The 18,469-nt window shown below is 40.0% G+C and overlaps 1 protein-coding gene across 37 annotated transcripts in view; it reads left to right on the top strand.

Annotated features, from left to right (window-relative positions):
* The window catches only part of PRMT7 (protein arginine methyltransferase 7), an 82,664-nt gene that overhangs the window by 13,564 nt on the left and 50,631 nt on the right, over positions 1-18,469 (top strand). For 20 of the 37 annotated variants that reach the window (XR_010592659.1, XR_010592653.1, XR_010592655.1 and 17 more), the window contains 10 exons: positions 1,191-1,340; positions 5,525-5,633; positions 5,981-6,093; positions 6,864-7,105; positions 7,504-7,684; positions 9,548-9,675; positions 10,899-11,037; positions 11,704-11,787; positions 14,483-14,530; positions 17,236-17,325. Coding sequence is in view for 26 of the 37 variants with exons in the window: in XM_065567570.1 (XP_065423642.1) it covers positions 1,191-1,340; positions 5,525-5,633; positions 5,981-6,093; positions 6,864-7,105; positions 7,504-7,684; positions 9,548-9,675; positions 10,899-11,037; positions 11,704-11,787; positions 14,483-14,530; positions 17,236-17,325 (1,284 nt within the window). In the remaining 11 variants the exon portion in view is untranslated. Of the gene's footprint in view, positions 1-1,190; positions 1,341-5,524; positions 5,634-5,980; positions 6,094-6,863; positions 7,106-7,503; positions 7,685-9,547; positions 9,676-10,877; positions 11,038-11,703; positions 11,788-14,482; positions 14,531-17,235; positions 17,326-18,469 lie in introns of all 37 variants that reach the window. The other 17 variants (XR_010592658.1, XR_010592652.1, XM_065567585.1 and 14 more) reach the window with 3 other exon arrangements.

Here is an 18,469-nt window from a genome sequence, read left to right on the forward strand (position 1 = left end):
AAATATTTGGTAGTAATCACCAAAGGAAGCTTTCATTTGTTTGGTTTAGTTGGCAGCAGTGTAGTTCCAGATAACTTATTTTAATTATAGATCAATTGTAAATGGAACAGATGTTGTTCAGATGAACACTTCTTTCTACTGATCTTTATTATATTTTGAAGTGTAATGTGGGAAAGTGAGGCAGAAGTCTTATCAATTTGGGCTCAACCAGTTTTCACTTTTATTTATTTTCAGGCAGAATCATTATGACTTAGCGTTTCTCATCATACAAATATATGACCGAACAGGAAGGAGCCCAAGTTTCCAAATTCCGGAGTACCAGGAAGCTCTTCTGCACTTCATGATAGTTGCCTCAGTTTCTGCACCAGTACTCTCCAACTTGGGCCCTTGTTCCCTTGCTTTTGTATACCTTTCCATGTCACGTATTCATTAGCTTTCCTCCAGTCAACCTTATTTAGCATTAAACATACTCAATTATACATTTATCCAAACTTTCATAATTTGTTTTTCATTCTCCATTCTATGTTGTTATAAATTGTTAACATAACATCAGTAGAACTCAACATTAAACTAATAAAACATAACCCTTATTGTCAGCAATTTTCTTCATATTTAATATCATAACTCAGTATACCTGGATCATCCTAAAATATTCATTAACATATCCTTTATTTTTTGAGTAGAAAAGTTGTGGAGAACAACATGCCCTAAAATCATCATATTCTTGTCTTTTCCAAACAGGTTTCCAGGGACCTTTTTGCTCAAAGTTTAGCGCTATGCTTATAAATCATTATAGTCTTGTCAGTAATTTTGCCTGCTTGCATTTTGAGGTGCTTTATTCAATTTAGATCCTAGATGTTTAACTGTTCCCCCACGAAGGCAAAAGTAGATACACCTCTACCTCGATATAACGCAGTCCTCGGGAGCCAAAAAATCTTACTGCGTTATAGGTGGAACCGCGTTATATCGAACTTGCTTTGATCCACCGGAGTGCGCAGCCCCGCCCCCCCTGGAGCACTGCTTTACCGCATTATATCCGAATTCGTGTTATATCGGGTCGCGTTATATCGCGGTAGAGGTGTATCTACAAACTCGCAAGGAGTGAGACTGCAGGACCTCTGCTCAAGAGTTGATGGTATAAGACAATTCCATTGGGGTGGCTGATCTTGGTCTGTCTCTCTTTCTTACAGAATCTGAAGTATTACCAGGGCATCCGTGCTGCAGTGAGCCGGGTGAAAGAAAGGGGTGAGAAAGCAATTGTTCTAGACATTGGGACTGGGACCGGACTCCTGTCCATGATGGCAGTTACAGCAGGTGCAGACTTCTGCTATGCCATTGAGGTGAGCAATTCCTCATTGACAGTACATATACCTGCTGTTCAAGAGATGGAAGTAGCCCAGTATGTAGGTAGGAGTGAATGCATAATATGGCTTTTAGAGCTGCAGTCCAGTAGTTCCCTCTACAAAATGAGTTGTGTGGGTGCATTAGCCATGTTGTTGTGTGTCATGTTGTCTGAAGGTAGCTTTTATAATATAACCTATAGGGGTGTGGGTGGAGGAAGTAGACCATATGGAAAGAGCCCTTATGAGAATGTATAGAAATTAGTTTTAATTTTCTCTAGATGGACAATTTTTTCTAAACTTGACAGAAAAATCTTAGTTAGAATAGTTGGAAATTAGGTTTCTTGTACTGGAATTTTCTGTATTCCTTGTGACTGATACGTGACATGGAGGAGTTAATGAATGTTGTTCAGAAAAATGCTAGTACTCTCAAACCACATTGTGGCTTTTCTTAAGTTTCATTTTCTCTTGGACCAGGAGTTCTCAAGTTTTTTCATTTTGTGCACCACATCTTAATAGAGAGACTGCTATATGTACCTTTTCCCCATCTATTTGTGATTGCATAGAACATAAGAATGACCACACTGGGTCAGACCAGTGGTCCATCTACCCCAGTATCCAGTCTTCCAACAGTGGCCAGTGCCAGATGTTTCAGAGGGAATGAACAGAACAGGGCAATTATCCAGTGATCCATCCCCGGTCGTACAGTCCCAGCTTCTGGCAGTCAGAGGTTTAGGGACATCCAGAGCACGGGGTTGTGTTCCTGACCACCTTGGCTAATAACCATTGATGGACCATAAACGTACCTAATTCTTTTTTGAATTCAGTTATACTACATAAAAATGAGTTAGTTAAACAGAAGTTAAAAGATACAGTGCCAAAAGTGAAATCCCTGCAAGTTGCATGGAAACTTTTTAAAGACACTATAATAGAGGCTCAACTTAAATGTATACCCCCAAATTAAAAAACACAGTAAGAGAATCAAAAAAAGCCACTGTGGCTAAACAACAAAGTAAAAGAAGCAGTGAGAGACAAAAAGGCATCCTTTAAAAAGTGGAAGTTAAATCCTAGTTAGGAAAATAAAAAGGAACATAAACTCTGGCAAGTGAAGTGTAAAAAAATAATCAGGAAGACCAAAAAATAATTTGAAGAACAGCTAGCCAAAGACTCAAAAAGTAATAGCAAAAAAATTTTTAAGTACATCAGGAGCAGGAAGCCAGCTAAACAACCAATGGGACCACTGGACGATCAAGATGCGAAAGGAGCACTCAAGGGCGATAAGGCCATTGTGGAGAAACTAAATGAATTCTTTGCATCAGTCTTCACAGCTGAGGATGTGAGGGAGATTCCCAAAGCTGAGCCATTATTTTTAGGTGACAAATCTGAGTTGTCCCAGACTGAGGTGTCATTAGAGGAGGTTTTGGAACAAATTGATAAACTAAACAGTAATAAGTCACCAGGTATTCCCCTAAGAGTTCTGAAGGAACTCAAATGTGAAATTGAAGAACTACTAACTGTAGTCTGTAACTTATCATTTAAATCAGCTTCTGTATCAAATGACTGGAGCATAGCTAATGTGATGCCAATTTTAAAAAAGGGCTCCAGAGGTGATCCCGGCAATTACAGGCTGACAAGCCTGACTTCGGTACTGGGAAAATTGATTGAAACTATAGTAAAGAACAGAATTATCAGACACATAGATGAATATAATTTGTTGGGGAAGAGTCAACATGGTTTTTGTAAAGGGAAATCATGCCTCACCAACCTATGGAATTCTTTGAGGGGGTCAACAAACATGTGGACAAGGGGGATCCAGTGGATATAATGTACTTAGATTTTCAGAAAGCCTTTGACAAGGTCCCTCACCAAAGGCTCTTAAGCAAAGTAAGCTGTCATGGGATAAGAAGGAAAGTCCTCTCATGAATCAGTAACTGGTTAAAAGATAGGAAACAAAGGGTAGGAATAAATGGTCAGTTTTCAGAATGGAGAGAGGTAAATAGTGGTGTCCCCCAGGGGTCTGTACTGGGCCCAGTCTTATGCAATGTAGTCATAAATAGTCTGGAAAAAGGGTTAAACAGTGAGGTGTAAAAATTTGCAGATGACACAAAACTACTCAAGATAGTTAAGTCCCAGGCAGACTGCAAAGAGCTACAAAAGGATCTCAAAACTGGGGGGACTGGACAACAAAATGGTAGATGAAATTCGGTGGTGATAAATGCAAAGTAATTCACATTGGAAAACATAATCCCAACTATACATATAAAATGATGGAATATAAATTAGCTGTTACCACTCAAGAAAGAGATCTTGGAGTCATTGTGGATAGTTCTCTGAAAACATCCACTCAATGTGCAGCGGCAGTCAAAAAAAGCGAACAGAATGTTGGGAATCATTAAAAAGGGAATAGATAATAAGACAGAAAATATCATATTGCCTCTATATAAGTCCAGGGTAGGCACACATTGTGAATACTGCATGCAGATGTGGTCGCCCCATCTCAAAAAAGATATATTGGAATTGGAAAAGATTCAGAAAAGGGCAACAAAAATTATTAGAGGTATGGAACGGCTTCCGTATGAGGAGAGATTAATAAGACTGGGACTTTTCAGCTTGGAAAAGAGATGACTGGGGGGGCAGGATATGCTTGAGGACTATAAAATCATCACTGATGTGGAGAAAGTCAATAAGGAAGTGTTATTTACTCCTCATAACACATGAACTAGGGGTCACTAAATGAAATTAATAGGCAGAAGTTTTAAAACAAACAAAAGGAAGTATTTTTTCACACAATGCATAGCCAGTCTGTGGAACTCTTTGTCAGAGGATATTGTGAAGGTCAAGACTATAACAGGGTTCAAAAAAGAACTAGATAAGTTCACGGAGAAAAGTTCCATCAGTGGCTGTTAGCCAGGATGGGCAGGGATGGTGTCCCTATCCTCTGTTTGCCAGAAGCTGGGCATGGGCAATAGGGGATGGATCACTTGATAATTACCTGTTCTGTTCATTCCCTCTGGGGCACCTGGCATTAGCCACTGTCAGAAGACAGGATACTGGGCTAGGTGGACCTTTGGTCTAACCCAGTATGGCTGCTCTTATGTTCTTAACCTATTTAATGCATATTTAATGTCTCTTTATGCAAGTTAGCAGCTGGAAACACCATGTAACTAGCCAGCTCTCCACAGATCACTCGTGGCCTGCAGACCACAATTTGGGAATAGTGCTCAGTAATTTTAAGTAGCTCCAAAAGTTTTGCATTTGCTTAACCTAGTTTAGCAGGAGCAGCCCTTTTAGTTTGTTTAATGTCACAAACTAGGCGCACATTAACCTGCTCTGAAAATGATGGATCAGATCCAAAACTGGTGACTAATCCTAAACAATCGGGTTCTACAGCCAGACCAGATATTTAAAAGTTCCCAGTACAAAGTCTTTTATAGTATAGAAATTAGTTAGAAAGATTGATACTGTTGTTTTAAAACATTCTCTGTGTGTATTAAGCACATTCATTTTTAGCCCAGTGATGTGCTGCAGCTGCTGTTTTTTCCATCCCTGTCTTCACGCTTACGTTCTGGCAGGAATAAAAAAAAAGTTCCCCTGGCAGCTGTAGATATGGAGAGCAATGTGTTTTGCCACTGTTAACACTGTTGCTATGTGCAAATTTTGACAAGATCAACATCTTTGTTTCAGTGTCAGTCTTATTTTGGTTCCCAGTTCAGTTAGGTCTTGGGGAGGTCTCATGTGAGGAACTTCTCATTTGTAAACTGGAGTTTATTTTAGATGTTGTTGTTTAAAGTTTCTCGACACAGCTTCCTCACACTTTTGAAAGCTTAGAAAAGTTGGCGTGACTGCCACAGTGGGAGATAACTTATACAGTGGGTTTTTCATACAGGGGAAATTCACTTCTCTATGGAGAGGCAGTGCAAGGCATGTGAACTTCTGATGTTCCACTTCTACCCTGTTTTGAAAGTGTAAATGGTGCATAAGATTCATGCTGCTACTGTGCATGGTGGTGAATTTTACCCTTAGAAAATAATACTCCCACAATGTACTACACTTTCACAGGACTAAGTATGGTTAAAATAAAGGCTTTTCTTTAACAAGGTTTAGTTAATAGACTCATTTTGTGGTGGTAATTAGATGCTGATGTTAATCCTATAAACATGTTACATTCTTGATATAATTTCAAGGTCTTCACGCCTATGGCTATTGCTGCAGTGAAGATAGTGGAGAAAAATGGCTTTAGTGACAAGATCAAGGTAATCAACAAGCACTCCACTGAAGTCACAGTTGGGCCAGGTGAGAAGAACTCAAATAAAAAAAACAAGTGTTAACTAAAGTACTTCAAAACTGCCAGGAGACACTCTGTTTAACTTTTTAAAATTTAGCTTAATTTAAAAAAAATGCATTTAATCTGGAATGTGTTTAGGAAACCTGAAATACAAAGCAGAACTTTTCACTTGAATTGTGTGACCCCCCGAAGAGAAATTGCTTGACTCTAATGTTTAAGCATCCCAGTGGATATATAAACATCACTATAGAAATGAGGTTTTGCATGATTTATATTCTCAGTGCTACACCTTGTAGGAGGGCCATACAGTCTCTAAGATAACACAGGCTGTCATTGTATTAACTTATTTGTTTAGATGGAGACATGCAGTGTCGTGCAAACATCCTGATAACAGAACTATTTGATACAGAGCTGATAGGAGAAGGGGCTTTGCCATCCTATGAACATGCCCACAAATATCTTGTACAGGTAAGAAAATGGTTGTAGATAGTGTGCTGAATTCATCCCTGGTGTAATTCCTTTGTCTTCTGTGGTGTTGCATGAGGATTGAATTTGGCCTGGTATGTTATATTACTGAACCAGTCGGCTGCATTAATTTCTAACTAGGTAAATAATTTGTCACAAACATTTGTCATTTATTTTGAGTCATTATTTTTCTCCCCTGCACTCATTGCAATTGTAAGTTTTATATTGATGATTATAGCTTAGTGGTTATTTGCCTTCAAAAGTTAAGGTAGATCTGATACCTTCAGTATGAGAATAAAGACATGAATGTAGTTGAAGCTTGGCACCAATATCTGTTGTTTTAGACATAGAATAGTATTAGTATTTACTTTACAAAAATTAGCTCATTAAGCCTCACAGCACCCCTGTGTAGGGTTGCCAACTTTGGTTGGACAAATTCCTGGAGATTTCATCGCATGACATCATAATCTTTAATTCCTGGAGACTCCCGGACAATCCTGAAGGGTTGGCAACTCTACTCCTATGAAGTAGGGATGTGCGTTAGTTCTGTGTTACAGGTGGGGAAGCAGACCGAAAACTGAAGGCTAAGGCTCCAAAAGGAAGGTTTAAGAAGGAAGTAATTAGAGTTTAAGAAATCCTGGCTACCAATCCTGTGCTTAGTCCACCTTTTCCCTTACATTGGACTACATTTTAAAATAAGTTATTTTATTTTCCTTGCGTGTTAATAACTCAGCTTTGTTGAATGCATTTACTCTTTGTTTTTAAATGCTTAGGAAGGATGTGAGGCAGTGCCACACAGGGCAAGAGTATATGCCCAGTTAGTGGAATCCAAAAGAATGTGGTCCTGGAACAAGCTATTTCCTGTTCATGTCCAGGCAGAAGATGATGAGAAAATTATTGTCTTCCCTTCAGAAATAGAGAACTGTCCTGGTGTTCCTTCGGTCTATGACATCCAGCTAAACCAGGTGCCTCGGAGTGACTTCACTGTCCTCAGCGATGTTATGACTATGTTCAGGTGATTGACAGACTTAGTAGTAGTAAAACTAAATAAAATCTTTGTTACGCCTTCCAAAAAAACACAGATTATTCAGCTGAAGTAACTGATGACAAGCAAAGGTTGGGGGGGAACTGACATTGAACATTTGAATAATACTTAGGTGACATTTTTGACAAGCCATTTTATTTTCTTTCTGTTGCTGAAATTTAGTGTATGATTTGATTTCAGTGTAACGATTTTTACAGCTTTTAAACTCTGTCCCATTTGTATAATGTTACTTAAACCCTCCTCTCCCCATATTTATTCTTCTACTTGCTGCATTTCCCAAAAGAAACACTCTTAAGGTTGCATAACTATCGGAATGAATATATGTAATTTAAAATATATTTGAGTACAATCGATGCTTCTCTGTGCAGTGTGGATTTCAGTAAGCAAGTAAACAGCTCCTCAACCTATTACACAGCGAAGTTGGACCCCATAAAATCTGGCATGGCACAAGTGATCCTCTCCTGGTGGGATGTTGACATGGACCCCTCTGGGATGATAAAATGTACTATGGCACCATACTGGGTACAACCCACCTCTAATGATGTCCAGGTACGGTCTTGGTAAATTTCCACCATCCAATTAATTATTTTAAATAAAGGCATGTAATGTTTTTTATTTCAATGACATGGGTGTGGTGACGTGCTTGAGCAGGTGGCTCTTGAAGTGTAGTAACTTGACTAGCACTCAATTTATTGCAAGATTCTAAATACATGCATATTAAATGTATGTTAATTAAGAAACCAACCTATTTTAAGACCACCTTCACTTTTGTAATATAAAGTATTAGAAATTCATCTCTTCTTTCAGTTATAATTCTTGGTACTTGATTCTTGCTTCCATAAAATAAGGCTTTCTGAAATGACTTATTTTCTTAGTTATAGTATTATAAACAGGATGGGGATTATTCACCTGTGTTTTGGGTTTGTAGCATAATCTTTGTACTAAATCTTTAAGGGATAATGTTTGCTAAGGTTATAGTAGTGAGTTTATATGCCAGTATTGGGTTGAAGTTATATTTGTATTAATCACTATTGGAGCACAGACTTGCTTTTTAGAAATACATTTACTATTAAGACAATAGACAAACTGACAATAATGGAGGGAAAAAGGCTAATGAAAACAGCTACCTGGAATGAAAGTTAAAAAGCAGACATGATAATGGCCATCTTGGAAGCCTGGCAATGTTCCATAGGGATTTTTGAAACCCAAACGTTGTCTGAAACAGCCTTTTCAGAAGATTTCCAAAATGACAAAATGTGGTGCAATTGGTTTCATTATCTGGACAATGCAGTGGTTTTCAAACTGTGGGTTGCGACCCAGGCACTGGGTCGCAGCGGTTCTGGTCAGCACCACCGACTGGGCCATTAAAAGTCGGTGGGCCATTAAAAGTCCCGTCGGCGATGCTGCCTGGCTAAGGCAGGCTAGTTTTGACACTGTGCTGCACCCCGGAAGTGGCCAGTGTCAGGTCCGGCTCCTAGACGGGGGCCCATGGGGCTCCACGGGCTGCCCCCGCCCTGAGCACCGGCTCCCGGCCAATGGGAGCTGGGGGTAGAGGGTGCTTGCGGGCGAGAGCCACGCTGAGCCACTTGTGCACCTCTGCCTAGGAGCCGGACCGGCTGCTTCTGGGGCACAGCGCAGTCCGCGGTGCCAGGACAGGCAGGAGGCCTGCCTTCGCACCCCTGCTGCGAGCCATCTGAGCTAAGCCCATGCCCCAATCCCCTGCCCCAGCCCTGAGCCCCCGCCCAAACCCAGAGCCCCTTCCTGCACCCCAAGCCCCTCATCCCCAGCTCCACCCCAGAGCCTGTACTCCCAGCCCAGAGCCCTGTACTCCCACACTCTGAACTGCTCATTCCTGGTCTCACCCATGCACCCCAACCCTCTGTCCCAGCCCTGAGCCCCTCCCATGCCCCAAACTCCTCATCCCCAGCTCCATTGGGTCGCGGGCATCAACACTTTTCTTCAACTGGGTCGCCAGAAAAAAAGTTTGAAAACCACTGGGCTAGTATATGTTGTCATGGGGGGTGGGAGAAGGGTAGCTCTCTCTTGCACCTTATAAGTGCTATTTTGTGGGTTTTGGGGTTGTTGTTTTTTTCTTTTTTTTTACTTAAAGAATAATGGTTAGCTATCCAGCAAGCTTATTGGCTGACATCCATTCCATTTGGCATAACACATCTTCTATATAAGCATTTGCTTACTGCATTTGCATTTACAGCATCCACCTCTTTCTCAGTGCTATTGAAATAGAACAATGATTGCCACACTCATTCATTTACTGGCTGGTATTGTAAAGTCCTGCCAGTGCTTACTAGAACTGGGATAACTTCTCTTTGGACCAAACTGGAGTATTTGTTGTTGAATGAAGATCACTTTTAATTACTTACAAACAAATACCTGGGTTTTTGTTGTTTCCAGTGGAGAGATCATTGGATGCAGTGTGTATATTTTCTTCCAAATGAGGAGCCAGTTCTTCAGGGTGAGAATGTGTACCTGACTGCATACCGTGATGAATATTCCGTGTGGTATAAGCTCCAGAAGGCCAGGTAACTATAGATGTGAGGGAGAGGAGCTGGTGCTCAAACTAATGATGTGAAGTTATGGGTCTGTGCTGCTACCCAAAAGCTTGGGTATTTTGGGGAAGGATGAAGACAAGAAACTAAAGTCATTACTTACTTTGCCAGGTCTCATAGTCAAGGGTTGAATTTGTAGGCTCCTCTCCATCATCATAGATTCCCTATTTATGTATAGCAATATCACTTAAATTATGGTGTAGGGTAAACATGCTAGCAAATAACAGAAAGCCACTTGGTGGGACTGGAGTAAAAAAATATGCGCAGTAGCTAGAGCACAATTTGAGTTTCTAAGGGACCCTGCCTTGTCTCTGGTACGTAGCATGTCTGTCTTCAGTGTTCTGTAACAGGAACAAGAGTGTCCTTGGACACTTCTCAATTCCTAACAGGACCCTGTGTAGCTCAATCATTCAAACAGTAATGAATTCGGAGAAGTCATATAGCCTCTGTCATATAGGAGGTCACACTAGATGATCACAGTTGTTCCTTCTGACCTTATAATTTATAATTCTTACAATAAGATTAGAAAGTCAAGTAAATCATGAAGAGAGCATGAAAACAGCTAATGTCAATCCCACACAATTTGGCAAGACCATCAACCTCATCGTGAAGATAGAGAAACTCACTCAGTATTTAAGTCATAATGACAACAGGGGACACGATTTTTAAAAACAGGTGCCTAAAGTTAGACTTCTTTTTCCATATTTAGGCACCTAAACTAGCAGCCTGATTTTTTTCACAAGTTCTGAGCACCTGGTCTCTTCCATAGAAGTGAATAGGATGCTCATTCTTTTAAAAATGAAGGCCGGTTAAAAGCTTGATAACATTGGATGCAAAAATACAGAGACAGATTTAAAAATCCTCAGGAAAGCATGTCTAGTAAACTGCCATCTGTAATCTGTATTTCATATGTTCATTGGTTAGAACACACACATTCGCTGATTTGGAACAGCATATAACTCGATACTCTAGTCAATGTTTTTCATGAGAAACAAGGTGGGTGAGGTAATATCTTTTATTGGACCAACTTCTATTGGTGAGAGAGACAAGCTTTCGAACTTACACAGAGCTATAAGCTTGAAAGCTTGTCTCTCTCACCAGTTAAAGGTATTACCTCACCCACCATGTCTCTAATATCCTGGGACTGACACAGCTACAACAACACTGCATACAAGGTTTTTCATATTCTATTTTAGAAATGAAGAGGACAAAAAAGATGCCTATGTTGGGAGTCCTCTTTGTAGCTGTCAGGCTCATCTGCTTTGGAACAGGCCACGCTTTGGAGAGCTAAATGATCAGAATCGAACAAACCAATACATCCAGGCTCTGATGACAGTAAGTGCGGTTCTTCCACCACTCATGGTGACATCAACTCTTTCTCTCTCTTGCTCTCTCCACCAGGGTGTCCATGTGCATCTTTCCATTCCAATAGATTACTACTGGGTGGTTCATGTTCCTTTCCGAAGGGAGTATGTGCTAGGTTTGTTCACAATGCACACTGCATTTTGTCTGAGCTAGAAACACTAAATCAGACTTAGTCATGAAATATCTAGTATCAAATTATTTTGAACTGCAGATATCCACGAGACTTATACATGTGAAACCATTCTAGTTCTGTAATTTATTTATGAAAAAGTCCCTGCTATTGAGAGTAGTCACTAAGAGACACAGACAGGCTTTTAGTAACTGCAAGAGGAAACTAAAACATGAGTTTTGTACATGTGTGATGAGTAGTAAGTTCTCTGCAACCTACTTTGGGCATGATATAAACACTTCTGGTACTCCTCTGTTAAAATCTTATATTCTGAATTTCAGCTTGGAAAAAACTCTTGCAGATGATATTTCTTGGTTTGGTTTTTAGCTCCCCAAATCCCTATCGTCTTAGAGGAATGTGTTAAATTTTGGCTAAGTTTCAACAAACAAGCAAGTGTAGAAATTCTATTTGAAAACTTTTTAATCTGGAATAAGAATAATGCTGACAACTTGTCTTATGTTCTGCAGGTGCTGGAAAAAGACAGTATTTGCCTCTGCATCAGTGACGGCAGCCTGCTTCCTCTGCTGGCTCAGTATCTTGGAGCAGAGCAGGTATAATGCTTCACTGCTTCCAGTTGGTTTTTCTGGTCTTTATTTTTTAGACAGATGTTTTCAGTCCTTTGGAACATTTCAGTGTTGCTTTTTAGTAATATTCAGGTCCAGTCCACTAGATCAGCAGTGGAGGTGAACTTCAGCTGTATGTGACAGCCAAACTCTACACTATACAGCAGGAGCAGCTGCCATTTTTTGGTTACTTATAACCCCAACTGTAGCCAAAGGCTCCAGCTGTGTCCTGCGCTTCCTCATTGGTTCCTTTCTGAATTACCCCTCTTGCTGTTAATGTTCATTTCACTGTCAGAAGAGTAGGTAACTTTCTCCTTTTGTTGCTCACCATTCCTATGCTATTCTGGGGTGGGATTAGGTTTATCCTCTAGTGAGAAATGAGTGAGTGTAACTGTGAGATGCACCCAGTACTCAAAGTATTTTATGTATGTTACCTACGTGTTTCACATCCATTCCCCTTCCCTCATCCACTTCCTCTCCCCAGCCACAATTGGGCTGTTGTGATGTCTCTAGTTTCATTTTCTGACAGGGTCATTCAAATTAAAACATACTTCACTCTGAGACTGAATAGTTGGGAACTAGCTGGGCACATCTCATCACCCCGTATGAGTTTCTTATGCTATTTGCTAGATGATCCATTTGTGATGTCCACCTGTGTGTGGATTGAGGCCCAAACCATTTCTCTCACTCCTTTTTTTTAAGGGTTTTTTTTTATTTAAGCTTTTAATACCTTCACTAATCTGTAAGTATGAGAGTGAATTAGTGGAGGAAAATAGATAATGCAGCTCTGTAGAGTTGATAATTGGGCAGTGTTTAAGAAATGCACATCTACAGTGTAAGTGTAAAAAGACTGTGCATAATAAAACTGCAGAGTCCCTGATCAGTCACAGCAATATAGTCTCCACTATATCACCCTACTTGACAGTACCTGAGATTTTGACAGGTTAAGTTCTAGTCTAGTGACAAGCCTAAGCCTAAGCATAACCATGCGGTAGCCTATTCCAGTGACTCTCTCTTCAATAAACTAACTAGCTCATGATTCCAAAACACCCAGATTGCCAGCACTTTTCCTTGCAACTGTTGAAATTAACTTAGTTAAATTGTTTGTAATCAACAGCAAGGATGATGACCCAAAAATGAAAAGTGATTAATGTCAGTCTCTAAGGTAGTTTCTGAAAATTGTGCTCTAAAAAGTAATCCCCTGATTGAGGAAGGGAATGTTCCCTCTTCAATAGTACTTTGGTGTCTCTAGTTAACACATATTGAACACTTGGGTTTGCCCTAGGTGCTCAGACATTCTCACAGCTGCATGCTATTGCTAATTGATGCCTAAACTAACAATCATAAAGGATGCAGTGAGAGAGAAAGTATTCAACAGTGTTTTGCCATTTAGGCACAGGTCTCTGGCAAAACAAGTCCTTCAGTAGACAAATGCAAGTATTTTGCTTTTGTCTGGCAGAAAAATGATGGCTGCACTACTCAGTGAGTTAAGTGGCTGGCAACCATTTTCCACGACATCTCAAAGCCCAAATTACACACATGATCTGGTGTTATTCAGCTATGCACATAGCTTCACTTGTGACTCATCCTGGGCTGACAACAGGCTGGTGTGTGGCTGCTGCACCTATCTTCCATTTTTGAGAAACTCATCTTGGTGTTCTGGAGGCTTTTAGCAAGGGTCTTCTGAGGGGTAGAAGTGTACAGTTGAGTGTCTTCTTCAGTCATGACTATTAATGGAAGCAGTGGTATAACTATGGAGGATTCAGGTGGCAATTTCGTCCAAATTTGATATGCAAAGTGAAGTAAAGCTGTCCTCTGGGCATGGCAGGTGGATGGGTATATGCTTCATTTCCTTTGAAATACTTAAACACATGAAAAGATCTCCCAAGTGCACCAGACTTGGAGAACGCTTATAACTTAATAACAAGCTCGAAAGAAGAAAAAATGAGAACTAATGTGATGTCAAATATAGGAAAATTTTGACTAAGTCTAGACTGGGCGCCCATAAGTCAAAAGGTGTGTATGCTGTAGTGCATTTCAGTGGTATTTCCAACTAGTACAGTAGAATCCCATTAAGCCACACTCAAGGAGTGAGACCCAGTGGGGGTGGAGCATTGGCATTATGGCCAGTTGTAAGTGCCCTAACCCTGTTTCAGGTGGTCATTAAGTACTGGAGTGGGACCAGGAGTTGACATAATGACACATCTATTGTCCCACAGGCAGTGTGATCTGTCCTTCCTAACCCCAACTGTAGCAGAATCTTGGTAGTCTGTGCTTCAATAAACTGCAAATTCTGAAATCTATGTAGTGTGGATTTTTGGATTTGCAATTAACCAGAGTTTGGATTAATGAGGTTCTGTTGCAATTTAATTTTAAGAAAATAAGATAGATTTTCCTGTGGGAAAGACTAGAACAAATATCAATGTTCTACAGTCAAATTTTGTTCATTTTACAGCTGTGCAAGCAAAGTTTAACTTGTAGTTCTGCAGTAATCGTATTATGTAGAGACAATGTGACAAAAGGGAAATATATATTGGTGTCATGAGCTAAAAATGAGCATGTATAGTTCACTTGGATATTTATGAGCATGCCACAAAACCATAACACTGAATAGGTATGAAGTCATTTTAATGCATTTTGAGTGATTAAGCCAGTATGACTGATTGTACAGTTTTCTCTCTAGGTGTTTACAGTAGAGAACTCTGCAGTATCCCATTGTCTCATGGAGAAAGTGAGTAGTTAATCCTTTTACTTAAACAAATAAGTGGACTCCCTATAGATTTCACAATCTCATGTCCAGCACACAAGGCATGCCAGATAAATAACGATGGTCATGGGTGCATTGGCAATCCAGGGATGAAATCCACTTTAACATATTTGATCATCCAATTTGACAAGACTTCCTTGGAAAAATTGTGTAATATACCAAAGTAGCATCAGTCGTTCGAGTTTGTTGAATTTGCCTTCAGATTTTCTAGTAGTCAGTGTTCAAAATGTCCCCTTCCTGTAGAAACCGTGAGAATAAAATTGTCAGGTGTTACAAAACTGACGTACTGAGCAAAAGCTGTGTCTAACTGACCATTTTTTTACTCCATCCCCCTCACTCCAAAAACAATCTGTCCTCCAAAACCAAATAATGTGTTTGGCAGCAGTATTATTGATACTTTGGAGCTAGACCATCTGTAGCTGTGAGAGGTCAGATGACCTACAAAGAATCACCTGGTGAGGTGATTGGACTCACCATGATATCCACAATGCTCTACTGAGGTCACAGTATGCAGTTAGTGTCCTTGACTCTGCAAAAGGGTGAGTGCCTCCTTAGAGGTGATAAGCCCCCTCTATTCTGATTGATTCTAATGGGAGTGGAGTGTGTTCAGCATCTCACAGAATCGGGTGCACTACTACATTAGGAGATGAGGCAGTATGGTCCAGTGAATTGAGAGATGGGTTTCTGTTCCCAACTCTGATGCTGGCTTGCTGTGTGACCGTGGCAAGTCACTTTCTCTGTTTCTTTTTCTGTAAAATGTGGCTATTAACATCTACTTTTGAAAAGGGCTTTGATGTATAAGGAGCACTATTAATCCATGCATTCTGTACTCATCCATGATCCAACACACAGCCAACCTGTAGAACTCTTTGCCAGACGATGTTGGGGAGGCCAAGACTATAACAGGGTTCAAAAAAGAACTAGATAAATTCATGGAGGATAGATCCATCAGTGGCTATTAGCCGGGATGGGCAGGGATGGTGTCCCTAGCTTCTGTTTGCCAGAAGCTGGGAATGGGCGACAGGATGGATCATTTGATGATTAACTGTTCTGTTCATTCCCTGTGGGGCACCTGCATTGGCCACTGTTGGAAGACAGGATATTGGACTAGATGGACCTTTGGTCTGACCCAGTATGGCCGTTCTTATGGCTAAGAGAATTCAGGTGATGTCAGTAAATCTAAAAATTTATACAGTTGATTTATTTACCTCTGATATCTGATGCTTAGGTTCCTTTAATAATAAAGCAGATTATTCTAGTATAGTAGCATCTCATATGTATTGCAGTATGTTTGTGGTATATATGGAAAGAGCTATCAGTATTCACATAAGCTCTTCAAGGTTGTGAGGCACTATAAGGAAAAGAAATTTGGGGATAATGTCATCTCTGTATTGAGGATTATGCCTGTGACTCCAGTTAACACTGGGACTATTGGAATTGCTATACTCGATCCAACCCTTAGTCCAGTATCCTGCCTCTGACATTGGCCAGCACCAGATGCTTCAAAGTAAGGTGCAAGAAACCCTGCAGTAGGTAGTTGGAGGATAATCTGCCCCCACATGAAGATCTCATCCTAATCACTAATAGAGATTGATTTAATCCCGGAAGCATGAAGCGTTGATATGTTCCTTAACCCTAGCTAGTATCTCCTTGCTGACTCAGATCCTGAGAAATGTAAGTCTCCGTCTTTGTGAAAAACGTAGGAAACCATTCACATTTGCAAAGTTTCCAGACTGCAGTGTCTGTGTTAAAGAAATATAGTTTTCTATGGTGGTGTCCAGGTATGGGATTTTCATTTATCCTTTGAGGATAGGACAAGAAGCAATGGGTTTAAATTGCAGCAAAGGAGGTTTAGGTTGGACATTAGGAAAAACTTCCTACCTGTCAGGGTGGTTAAGCACTGGAATAAATTGCCCAGGGAGGTTGTGGAATTTCCATCATTGGAGATTTTTAAGAGCAGGTTAGACAAACACCTGTCAGGAATGGTCTAAAAAATACTGTGCAGGGGACTTGACTAAATGACCTCTCAAGGTCCCTTCCAGTCCTGTAATTCCAACATTAAAAATGAGAAACTAATGGTGATGCTATGATGTAGTGTTCTGGTAACAAAATACAATTCTGATCATTCAACAAAAGTGTGTATATGAATAGATACATATAAAAATAACAGTGCGGTAGACATATAGTGATTCTTCTATTAACAACAGGAAGTCTCCAACATGAACATATGCCACACAAACAGAACACTTACTGAAGCCTGGTGCAGTGTTGTCTGTTGACTCCTGTCTTAGTGAAATATCAGGTATAGGCCATGACAAAGGCCAGATAACTGATGTGATATATCAGTGGTTTGATCTAGCGTGGCATAGTTTTTACTTAAATTTTAATCACTCATGCCCAGAAACAAGGTATCTGTAGATGTATCGTTACTTAATTAAAATAAAATTATATATATTTCAAAAGTATTTTCCCTATTCTGGTATTTGTTTACTGAACGCTCACATTGAGAAGAACCACTAATTAGTTTGGGTTTATGAATTTACCTTCCAGATGGTGGTTTCCATCTTCAGAACGTTGTTTAAAATAGTAGCTTATTCTAAAGTCAAAATATGAAACACTCAAAGTTGTACTAAAGGAAAAAGTATAAATGACTTACTTTTCTCTTTAAGATATTTAAAGCCAACCATGTAGGAGATAAAATTAAAATAATAGAGAAACGTCCTGAATTACTGACTGCTTCTGATTTGGAAGATAAAAAGGTAAGTAACACTTGTCCTGTTTTGGCACTAAAAACACTTATAATAAACAGACTGAAAAGTACCTTTCCTTTCTATTGGGATAGAATAGCTCCAATCAATGCTGTTAAAACCAAAGCTGTCTGTGCATTCTCTTCATGTCTGTGGTGTAACAGTGAGTAGGTAGTCCAGATTCTGTCCCATTGAAAAATAAATGAGGCCTGGTCTTCACTCGTATCCCTTCAGAATGTATCTGCAAAGATCATTTTCCTAACCTGTTGTTTTCACCGTGCCATGCCCACTTTATATCCCTCTACTGGTTCCCCCTTGTCCTTTGCATCAAACAAAGCTACTTGTCTTCATTTTCAAGAGCCTTCATGGCCTATCCCCACTTTACCTATCCTCTATTATTCACTGTTGAGAAGTTGACTCCTGTCTCTGATTGGCCCATGATGCCAGCCTCCATCACTCACTTGTTACATTTCTAAACAAGCACCTTTGTATTTTCTCCCACTCTGCCTCTCATTTTTGGAAGGAGCTTCCCGTAAACACCTGCAACGCTACCTCATCCCCCTTCAGAACCCTCCTTTAAAATTTTCCTTTGCCATGATGACCACAAAAAACTTGACACTGGTTAAGCAACTGATGTGCTGAGACCACTGCCTCTCATGCTGTTATGGTAATACTAACTGTTGGTTAGTGTGCTGATTTATTTTTAACCACAAGAGTTGTACAACCAACCCCTAGCAACCGTAGTTCTACTGGTATAAAGGTACATTATACTTGCATGAGAATAAGCTATGCTTGTATTAGCACATCTGTATCAGTAGAACTGCATTCACATTAGGGGATAAGTTAAAGCCAGAGTGGCACAACTTTTATATGTGGATGAGCTGTACGTGGAACAGTTAAATATCCTGAACCCAGCGTCAAAGACTGACTGTCTAGAAGTGTTGCTTGCTCACATCCTTAAGTTCAAATACTACAGATTATCAGAATTCAGTTACAAAACTCTTCACATCTAATCATAATTACATTTGCCTCACACTTAGTATTATAGGAAAATACCTTTGTTTGCCAGTGAATTCTAAAAAACAGATACACTTGTCTATTCTGCAGTACAGAATATGCAGCCTCAAAAGGGAGCCTCACTTTTGGATGGCTTTAC

The sequence above is a fragment of the Chrysemys picta genome, chromosome 14 (genome assembly GCF_011386835.1).
Source record: "Chrysemys picta bellii isolate R12L10 chromosome 14, ASM1138683v2, whole genome shotgun sequence".
NCBI classification, from domain to species: domain Eukaryota; kingdom Metazoa; phylum Chordata; order Testudines; family Emydidae; genus Chrysemys; species Chrysemys picta.